The following is a 17,754-nucleotide window of genomic DNA, read 5'->3' on the forward strand; positions in this document are numbered from 1 at the left end:
GCAACCAACAACAGGACAAGGGGACATGGGCTCAAGCTCTGCCAGGGGAGGTTTAGGTTAGATGTTAGGAAGAAATTCTTTACAGAGAGGGTAATCAGGCATTGGAACAGCCTACCCAGAGAGGTGGTGGATTCACCATCCCTGGAGGTTTTTAAGCAGAGATTGGATGTGGCCCTTAGTGCCATGATAAAGTAATTGGAGTTGGATCAGGGGTTGGACTTCATGATCTTAGAGGTCTTTTCCAACCCAGTCTATTCTATGATTCTATGATCTTCATCAAGGGCTATAGCAGGATGGGTGGAAGGTAGGCTAAAAGCATGTGATGTCAGCACTAACATTATTACTGCAAATAATAATGTAATAATAACTATTAATCAAAAATTACATCAACATCAGGCCCATGGCCCTGGGGTGGTGCCAGCCCTGTACCCACCGTCCCTCCATCCACCATTTGGCTTCAGTGACAGCTGCACTGGCTCTTGGCGGGTTTGGGGCTCTGAGACTGTGCTTTTCTCAGTGTTCCTAGAGAGACAATCGAAGCCTGTTGCACACAAGTTTGTCCTGTTTCCAGTTCCTTTTAACCTTTGGTGTTACACTGATGTGAAATGCCCATACTGTAAAATCTAAATTCTTATCCTTTATCCATGTTTCCCTTTCTTGGCAGGCCTCACAGCCGTCATCAGAAACCTGGATTGTGGCTAACATTTGTTTTAAAATATAAACAGACACTAAAATCAGCAAAATGGATGAGACTCTACTTTCTTATTTGATGCTGGAGCAACTTCATGCATGTGCCCAAGTTAATTTCTACCCTCAGTACTAATGTAACTGATCAGATAATTTCCATGTTTTACAATAGCAATCAGCAATTAATCCAAACAATATAATTGCAATTAACTGTAGGCTGCATAAAACAGTGCAGTGCTGCATCAGTGCTGCATTTGTGGAGATCATCCTCTAAAGCAATGGTGGGCTGTAAATGTTCATGTTTCCAAGCCAGGCTCTTGATTTCCACCATTAGTGCATGTAATCTCTGCTGATGCTGTTGATGCTCTCTTTCCGGAATCCCACGGATGCTCTTGAAATCTCCGCGTTCTCACTTAACATGTCATTTTCCTTCCCCGTTCGCTACCAAGACATCTTGTTTGTGCCACTGAGAGGTTTTCTGTGGTGTTCATGTGGCCTGCTTATGTCTTGGCTCCAATGGTCTTGATTCTATGCTTAGTAGGTCATTTATCCTAAAAATAAAGATTACATCTGTGGTGTCTTGCTCCATATGTCACAGACGGCCCGCTGTGCACAAGTGACATGGGATTGCTTGTTCTGATAGGAGGTTTGTGTGCTGAACCACAAGACACACCTGTTGTAGGCATGTTGCACATGGGGCTGGCTGTGGTGTAATCTGTAAAAGTGAAGCACATCACCTCCTCATGAGGAAAGAGCCATTTCAGCTGTGTTTTCCTCCTAAGGCTTTCTTGTGCAATCTTCTCTCCTGCTGCACTGACATATTTTCTCCAAATGGCACTCTGAGGAATGGTGCTGTGCCTCCACTGCACAGACTTTTATCAGTTCTAAGCTTTCCTCGCACTATCCTGGTATCCACTCCAGGATCTGAAGCTACATAGCAGCATTTTTAGCTGGCAGCCTGTTGCCCAAGCAGCCCTGAGGACCGTAATGAGCCCCTTTCCTTTTGGTTTCATTCACAGCTTTACACACTTTACTGAGCCCCCATGTGACCTTGACCTGGCTTCTAGGTATTTGCCTTTGACCTGACCTCCTGTCTCTCCAGTTTGGATTTTGAATATTGCCATATCTTCTCATAGCAGTTTTCTGCAGGGAGTTTAACAGTCCCCCTGCTCCTCCCTATTAACCCCCATGATTTAGAACAATTCTTTTTCGAAATTCCCCATTCCTTCTCATTCCTGGTTTTTACTTCTCTTGACATACACCATGCCCTGCTCCCCAGCAACACTGTTCCAGAGCTTTCAGAAAGGACAGCCCTCACAGCCCTGCTGTAAGCCATGGGCCCCCTCTGGTCCTGCACTAGGTTTGGGACTCCCAGAGTAGAAGTCCAGGTGGTCAGGTCTCACCTGTGCAGGAGGCAGTAGGGATGGAGACTTTTGTAAAGAGACCCTCTTTGCCACATCACGCTCAGATAGACCCCCATCCTTGACAGTAAACAAACAGATGCAGGAATCTGCCTTTGATCCCCATGCGTTGCCCCTAAGGTACGTGTCATCCCCTCCCGCAAAGCACGGTCGAGATTCCAAATCTGTGCACAAAATGATAACATTTATTGAAAGAGTAATTTTTTTTTAATACAAAAGAAAGCTCTGTACATAGTACTGTGATTACTTCCACATCCTTCCAGAAACACAACCCTGGAAACTGGAGGGGAAAAAAAAAATAATCCCAAACACACTTATGCGTACACACACACACACACGCACACACACACGCACGCACACACACCCCTCAAACCAGTAAAATTAACTAAAAATGTCACCACACAATAAATGCCATTTCATCCCTGATACACAAGTGTTCTTACAAGTCTGCACTTAAATAAAATACACCATTAGCGTTTAACCAGCAGTTGCCTTTGGGGAGCCAGGGAGGGGATGCAGTCAGACACCCTGTAGCAGCAGGGGCTCTCCTGCCATTCTGGCCCAACAGCTCTGCTCCATAGTGCTAGCACAAGCAAAGCAGAGCAAAGCCAGGCCACAGTGACGTGCTGGGACAAAGGACAACACAAACCCCAAACCTACACTTCTCCCTGGATGAACTCCTAGGTACCCAGATTGCTTTGGAAGCATTACTGAGCAGTTTTCATATACCTAGCAAAGGGACATAGCACTCCCACATGCTCTGAGCTGCAGTGTATGCGTCACTCTTAGAGCAAGGATACTAGGGGGAGGCAGCATGCAATGTCACTCTCACCAACTCTCCACAAGCCTTTCCCAGGCTCTTAACAGACCATGGGCTGAAAGACCCTTCTGGGAATTCTTTGTACAGGGAGCTTGGAGGGGACCTGTCCACATCTGTGCACTGCAGAAAGGCTGTAGAGGGGGATCTACAGCCCAGATCTTCAGCTAGGGGTTCAGGAGATGCTACCTGCACAGCAAGCAGGGAGAGCAGGGATTAGCCACTGCTGGTCACTCACCACACCCAGGGAAGAGTGGGGATGCCTATATCCCTTAGGCAGTCACAGGCAGCACTGCTCCATACCAAGAGCAGTGACAGAATAGCTGCAGGTCCCTGGACCAGAAGCGAACAGGGTGATCATCAGAAAACCCAGCACAGCTCTGGCTCCCACACACGCTACAGATCCCCTGCTCTTGAGGACTGGGTTTCCCACTTCTAGGAACTAACCACTACTTTGCTTGCCTTCTGCCCGTTGAGCCCAGAATTATAGGTTCTCAGTATAGATAAGTGGGAAACAAGCATCCCACTCAGTTGAGCTTGATCCCTGGCACATGCTGGTGGATGGAGAGTGTGGCTTAAACGCTAATGTTGAGGGAACATGTCCAAGGTTACAATACAAACTCAAAAGCAAGGCCCCTTTCCTGCCTCCATGCCCACCCACCCACCCCTCTCCCGTCCCCCTGGTACAAACCCCATTAAAACTGTACAGGAGCCAAACTTTTATTCCTTAAAGAATTACATAAATACTGAGTTTAACACTTAAAAAAATAAAGTAATTTTCTTTTTTTTTTTTTTTTTCCTCCAAGGCTTCTTTTGTCTTTAACTTAAAAAAAAAAAGTTACAGTAACTGCTTCTTCCCCTAAGGATTCAGCAGCTTCTCTCACTCTCCCTCCAGGGACAGGGCTAGGTAGCAGAGCCATTCACAGCAACTCCCATGCAGGACCAAGCATGCTCCAGCCCTTCTCCCCCAGCCTTGCTGAGCCTGTACAGGCATCACAGCTGTTCCTCCACAGCCCAGGATGGCCTGCAGATCATCCTGGTGCTCAGAGGAAGAGCCTGCCACCTGCCCAGCAGCTCAATGCCCCATGGGCTCTTCCCTTTGACATTTGAGTTGTTTCTCCACCTTGCATCAGACACAGAAATTTAGAACACGCCAGCTGGAGCTGCAGGGGGATGTAAGAAAGACCCAGCCACGTTCCCCTGGGTGTATGGAGTCCATAAGCAGTGTGAGGGCTGAGAGTGTGGGGCTGAGCAGAGCACAGAGCCCCCGAGGAGCTCTCCAGGGCATCATTGTGTTCCTGGACATCTACAGACCACCTCAGCTGTGCAAGGGCAGCCGCTGGGGCTGGGCCAATCAGGCTGAAAATCTGCCAGGCAGCCCAGTGAGGAGGCACTAAGGGCAGAAGGCTCACTGTAGTGCATACAAGGAGTACAAGGCCACGTGCCATCAGCTGTGCCCTGCCCCCTAGAAGGAGGGTGCACAGGCCCAGAGATGCACATGCAAACTGGCCCCTCTCTCCTGTCCAGAGCCCAGGTGAGTTGCTGCAGCCAGGACCTGTCACCCCCACAAAGGCACATTGCTGAGGCCAGCAGCACAGCCTCAACCCACTCTGCTCTGAGCTGCGCCTGCGTGATGGCTCTGGGACTGAGCTGAGCCCCACGCAGAGTAAACACTCATGGGCAAGGTGACTCGGAGCGCCCAGAAGGAGCCAGAGCCTTCAGCTGGGAATGGCCCACAGTATTTATTTACAGTGCAGAGCAATCCTCCCCTCGAGAGACAAATTTCTTTGGCTGGCGTGAGACAAGCACAGCTATTGCAGCATCCAAATGCCCCAAGCCCTGCATGGCCCCAGCACCGCCCCACCCCAGGTGGGTCCTGCAGCCCCACGCGCATGCCTGTGTGCGTGGGGGTGGGCGAGTGCGTGTGTGTGTGTGCATGTGTGGATGAAGGAAACGTGAAAAGGCAACAATAAATAACTGGTGCAGTCTGTACGAGAAGGCATTGCCACCAGCCCTGACACTGGCATGACCAGCCAGGTGCAAAAGGCCAGCAGCAGAGGCCTCTCAGTCACTCTTGGCGCTGTGTGAGGTGTCCAAGTTGACCACCTGCAGCTCCGTCAGGCTGCTGCCACTGCTGCTCTGCTGCCCGATGACAGCCATCTAGAGAGAAAAGGGAAGAGGACCCACTGGGGGACAGCACGCCCTGACACCGTGTGTGCCAGCAGCCAGGGGGGCACTGTCCCTCCTGGGCACCTGTCCACGGAGGACAAAACCGCATCACCCAAAGGTGGGTGACACTGACAGCTTAATCAGACCTTGAAGACCAACCCTACCCAGCCAGGTCTACCCAGGTACACAAAGGATGTGCAGGCAGGAGCAGAGCAAGAATACCCCCTGGACACCTGCAAGTACTACTCTATGCCTACCTGGTGAAGCTGGACAGCTGAGACTGGGATCTGAACAGTGCCTGATGGGGCTGTCAGGAACACTTGGGGAACACCACCTGCCACAGAGAGAAGCACAAATGACACTGTCCCTTAAACAGTGCTCCCCACTTGGATCCATTCTCTGAGCTCCAAGGGGCTTCACAAGGACAAAGCTGCCAATCTGCATACATGGAGGCATTCCAGAAGAAAGCCACATGCACTAGTTTTCCAGATGCTTGGAGAAGCAGGCACAAGTCCTCAATCCAAGTCTTGACCACATGGCTTCATGCTGTTTAACTCCCTCATGCAATCACATGACCTCTCCAGTCTCCTAGCTCCCTCTGCTGCCTGTCCCACACGCCACCCATCCCAGAATCCCTCACCCTTTTTGCCCAGCAAGAGCTCAAGCAATCCTTTGCACAAGAGAATGGCAAGATCTAGAAGTGCACATCAAGCATCACCCTTGCCAGGCCTTTCTACAGCCACTAGGACTGCTGAGAAGAAAATTCTTGGAAATTAACATACAGCATAAATACATGCAAGAGGAGAAAACCAGGGTGTGGATGCACTTTAAGGGAGGACTGACCCAGACAGCTCTCTTACCCTGATCCTGGACCTGGCCGTGGGACACCTGCATCGCTGAGGGTGCCTGTGGGAAAGCGTTGAGGACTGCAAGTCCACCATCCGCAAGGCCAGACGTGGGCGCGTACATCACCGCGTGCGGGCTGGGGTACATCATGTGGCCACCCACAGTGGTTGGCACAGACGACGTCATGATGGTCGCTGGGAGGGTCACTGGCACCAGGACAGACTACATGTGAGCCACATGAAAGAGGCCTGCCACACTCACATGCCCGCTCAGCACCCCTCTCTCAGCCACGCTGTGCCGAGGCAGAGTGCATGGAGATACCCATCTTGTCTTTCCTCAAAGCTCTTGGGGAAAAGTCCCACAGATCAAGAAGAAGAGCTCCAACCTCTCCTTTCACGAGTATGAAGGGGCAGAAAAGCACAGGAGTCAAATATCCCAGGACTAAATTCAACTTGTATCTCAAGTTTCCTCATGAAGCTTTCATAAAGCTGTTGAAGTAGATTCAGCCTGCATCCAGGCACCTGAACTCAGATTTTGCCAGCAAAGAGATGTCCTCTGCATAGGTAGTAAAAATCTCAAGCAGATGTGAGCCAACGCCTTGTACTAGAGGCAGTGCTAGCTCACTATGAAACCATATGAGAACCGGGCAACCCGTTCCCAGTTCCGTGTTGTAAGAGTTAATGGAGAAGCTCTGAAATCCCTTGGAAGGTGCCCTAGGCACAGCAGCATCTACCTAGATACAGAGTAGCACAGGAGCTGGCAACAGGGATCAATACACCTGGGAAACTGTCAGAAAGGCTGGGATGGAGTTGGTCTGAGGAAGGAAACTGGGAAGGGAGCAGGCATGAGGTTTGTTGGTGTGGGTTGTTATCAGCAGTAGTTAGGAAAGCAGACAGAAGGTGGTTACCTGTTCCGCTGGAAGAGGTCTGGGTAAGGTCAGTGCTGCTGTCACTAGAGGGAGACGTTTGCTGCGGTGCCTGGTGCACCTGGATCGCTTGGACTGGGACCTGCTGAGCCATGGTACCACCTGGGGAGAAAGAAGAACCCATGAGGCGATGGCTCCACAGGGATACAGGCATTCTGGACCACGTGAAAGCCCTCCAGTCCTTCCACTGGCTGCATACAGTTCCACAGCATGACTCTGCACTGCACTGGGGAAGGCTAGACAAAAGCAGCATGTGGCAGAAACCAAAACCTGTTCTTTCCTGGCACATGGGCCAAAAAGAAGCTAGCTGGCCCACAGAGCTCCAGAGAGCAAAGAACAGGCCACAGCAGCTTTTGCCAAAGTCCCAGGCATGATTCAGGAACATCTGGTGCCCTCCTCACCGTTCCTGGCTCCACCAAGACACAGCACAGATGATGTTGGGAGAGGGCCCAGAATATGCCTCTCCAGCGCTCAGCCAGCTCTGCAAGGATCATCTCGCTGCACAAAGCAGAACTGCAAGAGCCCAAATGGCCAAACGAGCTGGGCTCTGCTACCTTCACAGTCTGGAGATCAGCTCCATCCTCCACAGGGCACTCAGGGCACTGCTATCTCAGAGCTTGTGACCTCAAGGACAGCACAGTTCCCTACACAGGCATTACAGAACACATGGCCTCAACGTGTTGCATCCTGGAGGTGCAGGGGCACAACCACACAGCCTCTGGCCCAAAGCAATCAAGTTCCAGAAATAAAGCTTAGCACAGAAAGCTCCCCTAAGGCTGAGGTCCTGTCTCCAGAGGGAAAAGCAAGGGATGTCAGGAGGCAGGAATCACTGTCCACCTTGCTCAGACTGGGCATCTCCCCACACACCACACCAGAGACATACATCAGTTATTCTCTTAGTTCCTCCAAGATCACAAGGGATATCCAGTCCCCTTCCATGGGATCATGCTGTCTGCCAGGGCCCATAGGAGCCTTAAGCATTCCAAGAAAGTACCCAGGCTATCAGACTCATCGACTTGGGCACAAACAGGTAGGACACAAGAAATGCTGTCAGTGCTGGTCCTCAGACGATGGCTGCCCCACAAAGGAGAGCCTAGCCCTGCTCTGAAACTCCAGCCAGGAGCACGTCCAGCCACAGCACCACAGCTGGGGAGCCTTGACTGAGCACAAGAAGAAATTCCTACAAAGGACAATGTGCACAAGGCAGCACAGCAGCACCACTCCTCTGCTTTGTGTCTCCCCTAACCACTGTGGTTCAGTGACTGACTGCAGATCCCAACACAAAAGCAAGAGCAGCTGCTGCTCAATAAGCAGCCACTGGGCACCTGAGCCCCTGCAGAATCCTTCCATCAATTCTAGCAGCACAGTTCAGCCTCAGCACAGCTGCACTGGAGACCTGTCTCCTCTGTGTTTCCTAGCCACAGGCCAAACCCTGAGGTAGGAGACAGAAAATCCACTCCTTCCCTTGGTCTGTATCCCTCAGGATGCCGCTCCTGCCTACCATAAGCATTTTCTGCCCTGTCTTCCCATCTGAAGCCACAACAAAGGTACCCTGTGCTCTGCCTCCTCTGTGATCCCACCTCAGTCGGTGGTCAGCTGTGTGGCCAGGACCAGGAACCCAAAGACACCTCCATCCCCCCACCTCTAGCAAGCGGAGGAGAAGCGAGTGCTGACCTGTCAGCGACACGATCTGCCCTCCAGCTCTGGCAGGGAAGCGGAAGACTGTCTGTTGTGCCTGCTGCAGCTGTCCAGCTGTACCTGTGACCACCTGGCCCTGCTGGCTGGAAAGAGCCAGAGAGTGCGGCTGTAACTGAGTGAGAGGAATGGTAGGGGTCCCCGGAGAAAGGGAAGCACCTGCCGAAAGGAGGGAGAAAGAAAGGCTTTGTCACCACCAGCTCTTTTCACTCCCTCCAGGCTTCTCGGTGCTGCCCTGGGGTCCCAGCTCAGCTCCCTGCCACCTCCCAGCAGCAGGGCCAGCTAGCAGCACTCTAAGGAAACAGTCAGTACATGACCCTTCTCCAGCCACTGGCCTGGCTGGGTTTGCACAAGGAATCTCAGCCAGGTTCACCTTACAGCAACAACCCACTCTGCTTCCCTTCTGCCACTAGACCTCCTCTCCCCTGGAGAGAACAGCAACATACTCCAGGTGCAAAGATGGACAGATGAAGCCCTCAGCCCCTAAAGGCACTGACCTGACATGAGGGTGAAGCCAGTGGGTATTGGCATGAGGCCCCCAGACGTCACTGCACTGGCTCCAGTAGTCTTCAGCACTGTCCCGTTGGCACTGGTGACGGCATTGGGGCTGATGCTGGCAGACACTGGCGCCAGGTAATTAGTGATGGGGAACGATGGGCCACTGCTGACCTGCATGGAGGTTGAGGTGGTGGGGGCTGTCTGGATGGACGTTGTTCCCGGCAGGTTGGTGACAGTGAACGCGGGTTTCAGTGCATCCTACAAAAGGAGAGATGGTGAAAACTTGGACCAGCCCATGAGACATCTGCCCATGACACCAAACCAGGCTCTGTAGGTTGCATCCCCTTGCCAAACCATACCCTCATAGCCTGCTGCCAGCACATGGAGGAGAGCCAGGGCAGCAGAGAAGAGTTGCTTGTACAAACATGAGGAAACTGTGCCCAATAACGCAGCATGAGGAAAGCTAGAGAGTACTCAGCGTAAACCTTGGATACAAGCCCAGGGCCACACAGATCCCCTGAGAGCCTTCCCTGCAATGCATCAGGGGACAAAGCAACCCTTCCCCTCCCCGGGAGTCCCCAGAACATCTAATAGGAGAATAGCCTCTTTTTGGCACAGAACAGGCAAAAGCAGTCCTTGCAGGGGCAGCCGTAAAGGCATACACCGCCACCTGTCAGGAACACACAGCACTTCCCTTGAGGCAGGAAACACACAACCAAGAACAAGCCAAGAACTGGCTCTTTAAAGGCAGTTGTACACTGAAAGGAGCAGGGGAGAGGTCAGCAAGGGCAAACCTGTGGACACCAGGGAGACCCAGACCTGACGGCAGCTTTGGCAGGCCCTGGGGAATGTCTCCACAAATCTCCTGGAGAAAAGGCAGTAGGAAGACCCTATTTGCAAATCCACTAGCAGGAGACAAGCACAAGGCAAATGCTTCCAAAGGACCCCACGTGTCAGCTACAGCCAGCACACAGCAGAGTCCTGCTAGGAGCATCAGAGCTCTAAGCCTGACGACAGCATCGCCAGAGAAACTGAGTACCAGGGAAAGGGCCCTGTGCTGGGCCAACACTTGCCTCAGAGATTGGCCTGCCAGGTCTGGGAACAAGGGAGGAATGTGTGTGCCAGGCTGCAGAGCACATAACACACTAGTTTCCACAGCCACAAAGCATGTGGCTGGATGTGGCTTGGATCTGCAGAACTCAACCAAGCCCTGCTGTCTCTAACAGTCATATTTCACCTAACATGCCTCTGTCCGCCAAATCAGTTTTCAAATACCCAGGGTCCCCATGGCTCCTCTCCTGCCCTGCTCATCTGGCCAAGAGCACACTAAAAATGCACTGCCTCACAGGAGACCATGTCACAAGTCACAAGGGATCTGCCATCTCCATGTCCTGCCACAGCTGCCAGTACGCCTGGGAAGAGTTAAGGCTGCCACACTCCCACCCCTCCCACTGCAGGCTGGTGGGCCCAGCTCTCCCACGTGCTAAGCCTTGTTCCCAGCTTGTCAAGCTGCCAGGAACAAGGAATTCACAGCTCAACGAACAGCTAAAAAAGGGAAGGCAGCCCATTTTGGACAGGGGGATCCAATCCCAGGCACTCAGCCGTGCCCCAGGGCCTGGGGAGGGAGGAGAGCAACACCCTTGGCACCTCAGTGCCTGAAGTCCGAATTAGAAGAGGCACGTGATAACAGAGCAGAGCCCAGCAGCAGCACTTTCCATTAGCTCAACCACAAACTCCTGCTGTTCCACATGGGACACAGGAGGCTATGGGTTCCCTCCCCATGGGGGTGACAGGGCAGAGCTCTCCCCAGCCCACTGAAGAGCCAGAGCAGAGTTGGGCAGGACAGGTCCTGTTCCCAGTTGGAAAAGCCAGGGTTCCACATCCCCAGCTATAGCTCTAAAGCAGTACACCCTGAGACATAGTCCCCAGGCAGCCAGAGCACTCCATACTCTCAGGGCTTGAGGAGACACTCCAAAAAGTTCACAGCACTCTACGCAAGGGGATTCCCAGGGCTCCCTAGAAGCACAAGGGCAAACCTCAATCTGATGAGAGCAGAAAAGGTGCTTGGAGAGCTGTTGCCAGCAGGCTTGAACCATGCACACTCCATCTCTGCACTCCCTGTTCTGACACAGGGAGACTCAGATTCCTCCCATCTTTATTGTATTTGTCTTGGGCTGCACCAATAGCTCCCAATACAGAAAGAGAGCTGGGAGAGACTTTGGGATTGGACACCCACTGCCATATCCCCATGACTGTCTGGGTTGCCTCAGTGACCCTGGGCATCTTGGCATTCCCCAACACCCTGCAAAGCCCAGACTACACACGAGGCCAGCCTTCAATAGGAGCCAAGCCATGGATCACCTTCAGCAGAGGTTACCCAAGGGGCTATGGAGAAGCCTTGAGGCAAACATCAAGAACTCTCCGAACTCCCTTCCCTTCCTTATCCAGCTGGACATCCATTCCCCATCACAGCTCAGTGCAAACTTCAGTTTGGAGAGCAGTGTGTGGGAACCAGCACACAGCAGAGAGGTGCAGCATTAGCAGCAGATGTCTGCCCGGACCCACACCACTGCTTTACAGCATGAGTGGATCACATAACCACACCCAAGAGACTGTACACAGACCGTGCCCTTTGGGATCTGCAGAAGTTGTGGGGGTCAGTGTGCAACAGTATCATCATGAGAATACAGTGTACCCCAGTCCCAGCTGTGGTCCGAGCTCAGCATCATGGCAGAGAGTTTGGGTCTGGCACAGAAGGATCTCATAGCTGCCGCTGGCTGTAGCACAGAGGAATACCAGCAGGCTGCTGACTGCAGGTAACAGCCTGGCTGCATTGTCTTCCCACTCTGCTGCAACAGCTGAACACAAACAGGTTTTGTCCACACAGAGATCTGGAAAGCAGAGTTCACACAGGAAGGCCAGGGAGCCTCTCAGAGCATCCTACATGGCTGGACCTGATTGTCCGGGCTCAGAATCTCCTGCCACCTCCTCCAGTGAGGTACCTGTAACCCAGCCATGTGTACCACCCATCCCTCACCAAATGCCAGGCACCTAGCATTGCCTGCCCACAGGCTCCCTTAATTCCCAGAGGACTTCTTGGTCTGTCTGAATCAGGCTGATCTCTGCCAGAGCACCAAGCAAACTTCCAGGCAGAAAGCACAGCAGGACTGGGGAAGGTCAAGGTAGGACTAAACCCAGTCCCAGGGCTTGCCTTGACAAGAACTCTCAGCAGGTCAGGGTGGGTTTAGTCAGAATGTCAAGCAGAAGACAGGGCCATATGGCTCCTTCAGCCTCACATCAAATGCAGGCTGTGGCCACAAAGCATCCCACACTAAGCATTACCACTGGGATGGAGCTTGCATGGTTGCATCAGAAAGTGGGGAAAGAGAAGTTGTGTTAAGATCTCTGCAGAGTAAGTGCACCCCAAGAGAACAGTTCATTTGGGGCTAATTAGCAGTACTTTCAGGAAGAATCTAAAGGGATACGATGAGGACAAGTCCCATGCTAGGGACAGGTCATCGGCCATGCACAGTGCTTCCTACACATCCAAATTACTACAGGTACAAGCAATTTGTCTCATTACAAAATGCTCACAGGACTTGTTTTTTCATCCAGGAGAAGCCCAAGAGACACGAGTCCTTACAAATAGAGGCTGCACAAGGCTGGTGTGGTGGTTTTAATCTAGGCCTTCCCTGGTTACCAGTTTGTAACCAAGGAAGGGGCAGTGTTCCCAGTATTCCATACAATTTTTACGTAAATCGTGGTATAAATAAGAGGGGAGGAGCGGCCTTCGTTCTTCTTCTCTTCCGCCGAAGTTCGGGAACAGTCCCTGCATTGGTCTCGCTTATCTAAGGCTGAGGCCTGCAGCATCCACTAACCTGCCACGTGGAAGCTTGGAGAGTGCTGGCAGTGTCTGCCCATCCTGCTTTCTAAGGGACGTGGTGAGATTTGTTTTACTAGTTATTTTACTAGTTATTTTACTAGTTCTCGGGTTTGATTGTGCATATCTATTCGGTGTCCCTTTTTGTTTCCTTTTGTCCCTTTTTCCCCTTTCCCTATCCCTTCGGGGGTGTTTGGATTCCCGTTTGCTGTGTACATAGCATCTTAACTGTAATATACATAAAATATATTTTTTATATAACTAGCTTGATTTTATATAACTAGCTTGATTTTCGGGTTCTTCAATTTGCATAGTTTTTTTTTCCTTTGCCCTGGGGGAAGTAGAAAGGGGGAAAAAGAGGGGCTGCTACTGGGGGGGTTGGGCATTTGGCAGGGAGCCAAGTCCGAACCATCACAGCTGGTCATAGCAGACTCCTCTGCCTACTGGAAAGGGCTGACACAGCTCACATTGAGAATCAGAGGCACCTCAGGAAAGTCATGCCAGGACTGGTGTTGGGGTCCCATCAAAAGGAAGCCTTCCCAAAGACTCTTCTGGGCTCCAGCATAGAGTCTCCAGCCAAGAACACTTTGGCCCACCACAGCTGCTCTGTCTCCAGGGATTTCTGGGACTGCTGATGTTTCTCAGGGCTCAGCAGCAATAAGCTTGTGCTTGGTGCAGCACTGCACACATGTGGGAAAGTGAACCTGGAAGAATAGTGGCTGCTGGGCACCCAGCAGCACTGTGACCAGAAATGTTGTGCTCTCATAGCATAAAAACAGGCAGCTGAGCACCCCTGAAGCCCCAGGCATCATGCTGGGCACATGTCGGGGCTGCACTTCCCACCTTTGTGATTATTCCACAGACATCTCAAGGTTCTGTCTGCTTAATGTTTAGTGGTTACTGCATGGCAAGGATGTTGCTATGGCTTGTACACAGATGGTTGGAGAGCTCCTAGAGCAAGGTCACAGTTCACCTGGAAGGATACTTTTGCAGCAAGCCCGCTACCCATGCCACAGGCACAGATACAGGACTGCTCTAACTCACAGCACCCAAGGACACTGCACAGAGATCTGGGAAGCTGTGGCTCAGTTTCAAATTCAGCATGTCACCCAGCCTTGCACCACAAAAATTTTCCTGCCTCCCACCTCCAAATACCTGCGGACCTGAGCACCAGCCTGCAAAGGAAATAGGAAGGATACAGGAGACAGCTTTCTTGCAACTGCTCTGAGGAACAGCCGCAGGGAATGCAGGGACAAGACAGAGCCCTTCCAGCAGAAAAGCACCACTGCCTGACTCTGCACCCATGGGCAGGCCACCCTGGGCAGAAGGCCACAAGTAACACAGGCGGGCAATGGCCAGCGTCTGCAAGGACAACAGGCAGGGAGCAGAAATGGTCTGTCCAGCCAAATGTTTCCATTCCCCATGTCCTCCCTGCCCCCTTCCAAAACAGCACCAAAGCAAGAGACAGCTGCAGCTTATAAGGAATGTGAGGGGCCCTGCCAGGGACTCTGGCGAGGGAAACCAGGCCTTATAAGGCCATGGAGGCAGAATCAAATTTTTATCAATGAGTGCGAGAGCATGGAGACGCCTGGGGAGAGATAACAGCACTGAAAGCTGGCCAGGGGGGTGGGCTGCGCCAGGGGGGAGCCATGCTGCAAAGACCAGGACACCTGCCACCCGCTTCCCTCGCTGTTCAAATCACCACTGTTGTCAGCCAAGGAGACAGCCCTAAGAGGACACGGCACAAGCTCGATACAGTTGCAGCAAAAGGGGATCCATCCCCAGCTCCCTAAGTTGCTATTTAAAGAGGTCTGGGGCTGATCAGGGCTCCTGGCACAGGCCATGCCTCCTCCCTGGGTGCCCAGGAACGTTACCTTGGTCTCCCCACTGCTGTCCGACTCAGACACCTGGTAGGTGAGGTCCGTCTCCTCAAAGCCCGTGGCACTCATGCGCTGGTCAGTGGTGGGGTCTGAGCGTGGGGGTGAGTCCGGGGAATTGAGGCATGTTTGGATCAGCGCCTTTCCTGTCTCACTGGTGATCATGGGCTGCAGTTTCCGTGTGGCAAACGTGTACACATGGCCTGTCTCACTGGCCACCAACAGCAGGACTTGAGTGCCGGTCAGCGTGGAGAGCTCGTAGGCCTGCCAGCAGAACAAGGAAAGAAGAGGGAGTCAGGGAAGTCAGAAGAGGTGACAGGGACAACATATAGAGGAGAACAAGAGTGGCTACATGTCCCTGCACTCCCAGCACGACTTTCCTTTTCCTCACACCAGCTTGGGCTCCCTGTCACGCCTAAGGAGCTGTGGCCTCTAAAACCAACCCAAGATTGGTTCTGTACAGGTTGAACTGCCTCATGCTGTGTCCCTACCTCCTTTAGCATGCCCTTACTGCCTGCCAAGAGACGGTAGGTAAAGTGGTCCCCTCAGTAAACTGAAAACACAGGGATAATGAAATTTCTCCATTCTGAAAATCCCACTCGCCTTTCCAGATACATATGGATACTTTTCCCTCTCACTTCTGTGAGAGGATACTACTGGGCCCACGTGTCTCTGCTACCTTGTTGCCCTTACTGACACCACATCCAGACTAGGACCCAGATTCCTCTCTCAGGGTTCACAGTCCTGAGCACAGTTACACCCAAGTGCCACTGCACCACCATCCCCGCGTTGAATACCGGTAGACTAGGAAGTACACTCCTCATATGCCATCATTGCACATGAAGTGGTCTCACACAAGCTTCCACAGACAGGATAGCCTAATTCTGCATCCCATACATCCAGAATGTGCCCAGCAGAACCCCATTCCCACCTTCCCACGGTGACTGATGCCCAGCTTAGCTGGGGTGCAGTGCTGCCTGATTGTTCAGAAGATGCTATGTGCACCACCAGGGATGCAGGCGAGCCAGCTGCTTCCAACTGCCCGCAAATTCCCCTAAGTTTCTAATCTGTCTTTGCACACCAGGAACCACGGAGTGCACTCTGGACAGGCCGAGACGTGGCGTTCGGCGGCCCGAGGAGCCAGCCCTGCCGGGCCCCTTGGCGAGGCAGGGCAGCCCATCTGTGCCACCAAACACCCAGCGATGGCTAACAGCGTGGAGCGGCCCGGGTCAGCTGCGGCCCGGAGGTGGACGCTGCACCGGGACGGGTTTCCCCGGGCATATTGGCCGTCTGTGGACAGCTGGGCATACCGACATCCCCCGGCAGCGGGGATTCCCGCTCCCGGCCGCCCAGCTCCCCGCCCGAGGCTCCCGCGCAGCCCCCCGGAAGGGGCTGGTGCCGGGCCGAAGCACCGGGAAGCCGCCGGCGTTTCCGGGCACGGCCCGCTCCGCGCTCGGACCGGCGTCCCACGGACAGGTGGGACCCGGCCCACACCCCCGGCCGGGCCGAGCCGGGACACCCCCCCGCGCCGGCCGGAGTCGCGGGGCCGCACCTTCTTCATGATGCCGGTCTTCCTCTTGCTGAAGGTGGTGTAGCGCCGCAGCTTGTTGTCGATGAACTCCATCTTGATCTTCACGCGGCCCCGGGTCTTCTTCCCGGGCTTGGCGCCGCTCACGGCCCCGCCGCCGCCGCCGCCGCTGTAGGCGGCTGCCGCCGCCGCTCCCGCCGCGGGCCCCGCCGCCGCCGCCGCCGCCGCCGCTGCCTCGGCCAGGCCACGCTTCACACCGCGCCGCTCGCCGCCCAGCTCCTCCTCCTCGGCCGACTCCGAGTCGCCCTCGCTGCCGCTGTACAGCGCCTCCCGCTCCAGGCGGCCCCCGGGCGCCCCCGCCGCCGCCCCGCCGCCGTTCGCCCCACGCGGCACCGGCGACCGGCCCAGCCCGGAGCCGCGGGCCAGCGCGGCGGCGGCGCCGTTCCCGGCCCCGGCCTGGCTCGGCAACATCGCGGCGGCGAGCGCGGGTCGGGTCGGGCCGGGTCGGGCCGGGTCAGGCCGGCCCCGCCATGGCCCCGCCGCGCTCCGCGCTCACGGCCCCGCTCCGCCGCCGCCCCCGCCGCGCCGCGCCGCCCCCATATAAAGCGATACAATGTTGCCTTTTATGGCCAGGGCGCTCCTTATATGGGGCGAGCCGGCGCCCCGCCGGGAGGCGCCGTCCCATTGGCTCGCGGCCGCCGAGCGCCGGCGCCCATTGGCTGGCGGCTGGCGTTTGATTTGCATACGGCCCGGCCGCGCTGGCGTCACCCCCGAGTTGAAACACGCAGGGAGCTGTTAAAGGGACCGCACGGGCGGCCCGGGCGGGGCAGGGACGGGCCGGGCAGGGCTGGGCTCGGCCCGGCCCGGCCGTCCTGGGGCGGGGCGGGGGAGCGAGGACGTGGACGCCCGCGCTGCCAGTCCTCCCCTCACCCCCCATTCCTCCCGCCAGCTCTAGGCACTCGGGTCCTCGTAGGGGACACACCACGTGGCTCAAAGATCTACCTCGCCATCCTCAGGATCTAGCCAGGAGGGGCTCTCGCCACCCTGCCTGCCTGTAAGTAATGCCACTAGCTGTTGCTCGCGGCAGCTCTCAGACCCTGCAAGGTCTGTCTGTCCCCCTTGTCTCTCTCCGGTGGCTGCAGAGACAGGGGGAGGATCTGTGGGGCACGTGTGTGCTCAAGGGTGCGCAGGACACAGAACTGAGCAGGTATGTCCAAAATACGCGTTGCCCAAGTACAGGTTAATTACTAGTCCAAAGAGAAAGGGTCTGCATTTATCAGGATGGACCACAGCTGCCTTCAAATCCACAGGAGGTGAGGATGGGGTTCTGTATGACAGCCATCCACGGGTAGGACACCATGTACACTGGGGAAGATGGCTGGGCAGGCCCCAGCACAGATGACAGCCCCTA

The 17,754-nt window shown here is 54.3% G+C and overlaps 1 protein-coding gene across 3 annotated transcripts; it reads right to left on the reverse strand.

Annotated features, from left to right (window-relative positions):
- Window positions 1-2,271: 2,271 nt before the first annotated feature.
- SRF (serum response factor) lies at window positions 2,272-16,897 on the reverse strand. Of its 3 annotated transcripts, XM_027906911.1 has the most exons (8): window positions 16,368-16,897; window positions 14,813-15,079; window positions 9,058-9,316; window positions 8,540-8,719; window positions 6,848-6,967; window positions 5,955-6,146; window positions 5,352-5,428; window positions 2,272-5,085 (listed from the first exon to the last, which is right to left on the reverse strand). In XM_027906911.1, exons 1-8 carry the CDS (start codon window positions 16,812-16,814, stop codon window positions 4,990-4,992), a joined length of 1,638 nt encoding a protein of 545 aa, XP_027762712.1. In that variant the 5' UTR covers window positions 16,815-16,897; the 3' UTR covers window positions 2,272-4,989. The 3 variants fall into 3 exon arrangements, with proteins under 3 accessions (XP_027762712.1, XP_027762713.1, XP_027762714.1); XM_027906912.1 differs by lacking the exon at window positions 8,540-8,719; XM_027906913.1 differs by lacking the exons at window positions 2,272-5,085; window positions 5,352-5,428; window positions 5,955-6,146; window positions 6,848-6,967 and adding an exon at window positions 7,660-8,045.
- Window positions 16,898-17,754: the final 857 nt, after the last annotated feature.

This window comes from Empidonax traillii, unplaced genomic scaffold (assembly GCF_003031625.1).
Source record: "Empidonax traillii isolate 1590-97213 ecotype Southwest subspecies unplaced genomic scaffold, ASM303162v1 scaffold1373:size132633, whole genome shotgun sequence".
In the NCBI taxonomy this organism is placed as follows: Eukaryota; Metazoa; Chordata; class Aves; order Passeriformes; family Tyrannidae; genus Empidonax; species Empidonax traillii.

What these genes read in the sequence shown, in the direction of transcription:
- SRF (XM_027906911.1), bottom strand. Translation starts at nt 16,814, where the DNA reads ATGTTGCCGAGCCAGGCCGGGGCCGGGAACGGCGCCGCCGCCGCGCTG. An exon ending in AGACCGGCATCATGAAGAAG is followed by an intron (nt 15,080 to 16,367) that starts GTGCGGCCCCGC and finishes TTCTGCTGGCAG; the next exon opens with GCCTACGAGCTCTCCACGCT. An exon ending in CAGCTGTCCAGCTTCACCAG is followed by an intron (nt 5,086 to 5,351) that starts GTAGGCATAGAG and finishes TTTTCTCTCTAG; the next exon opens with ATGGCTGTCATCGGGCAGCA.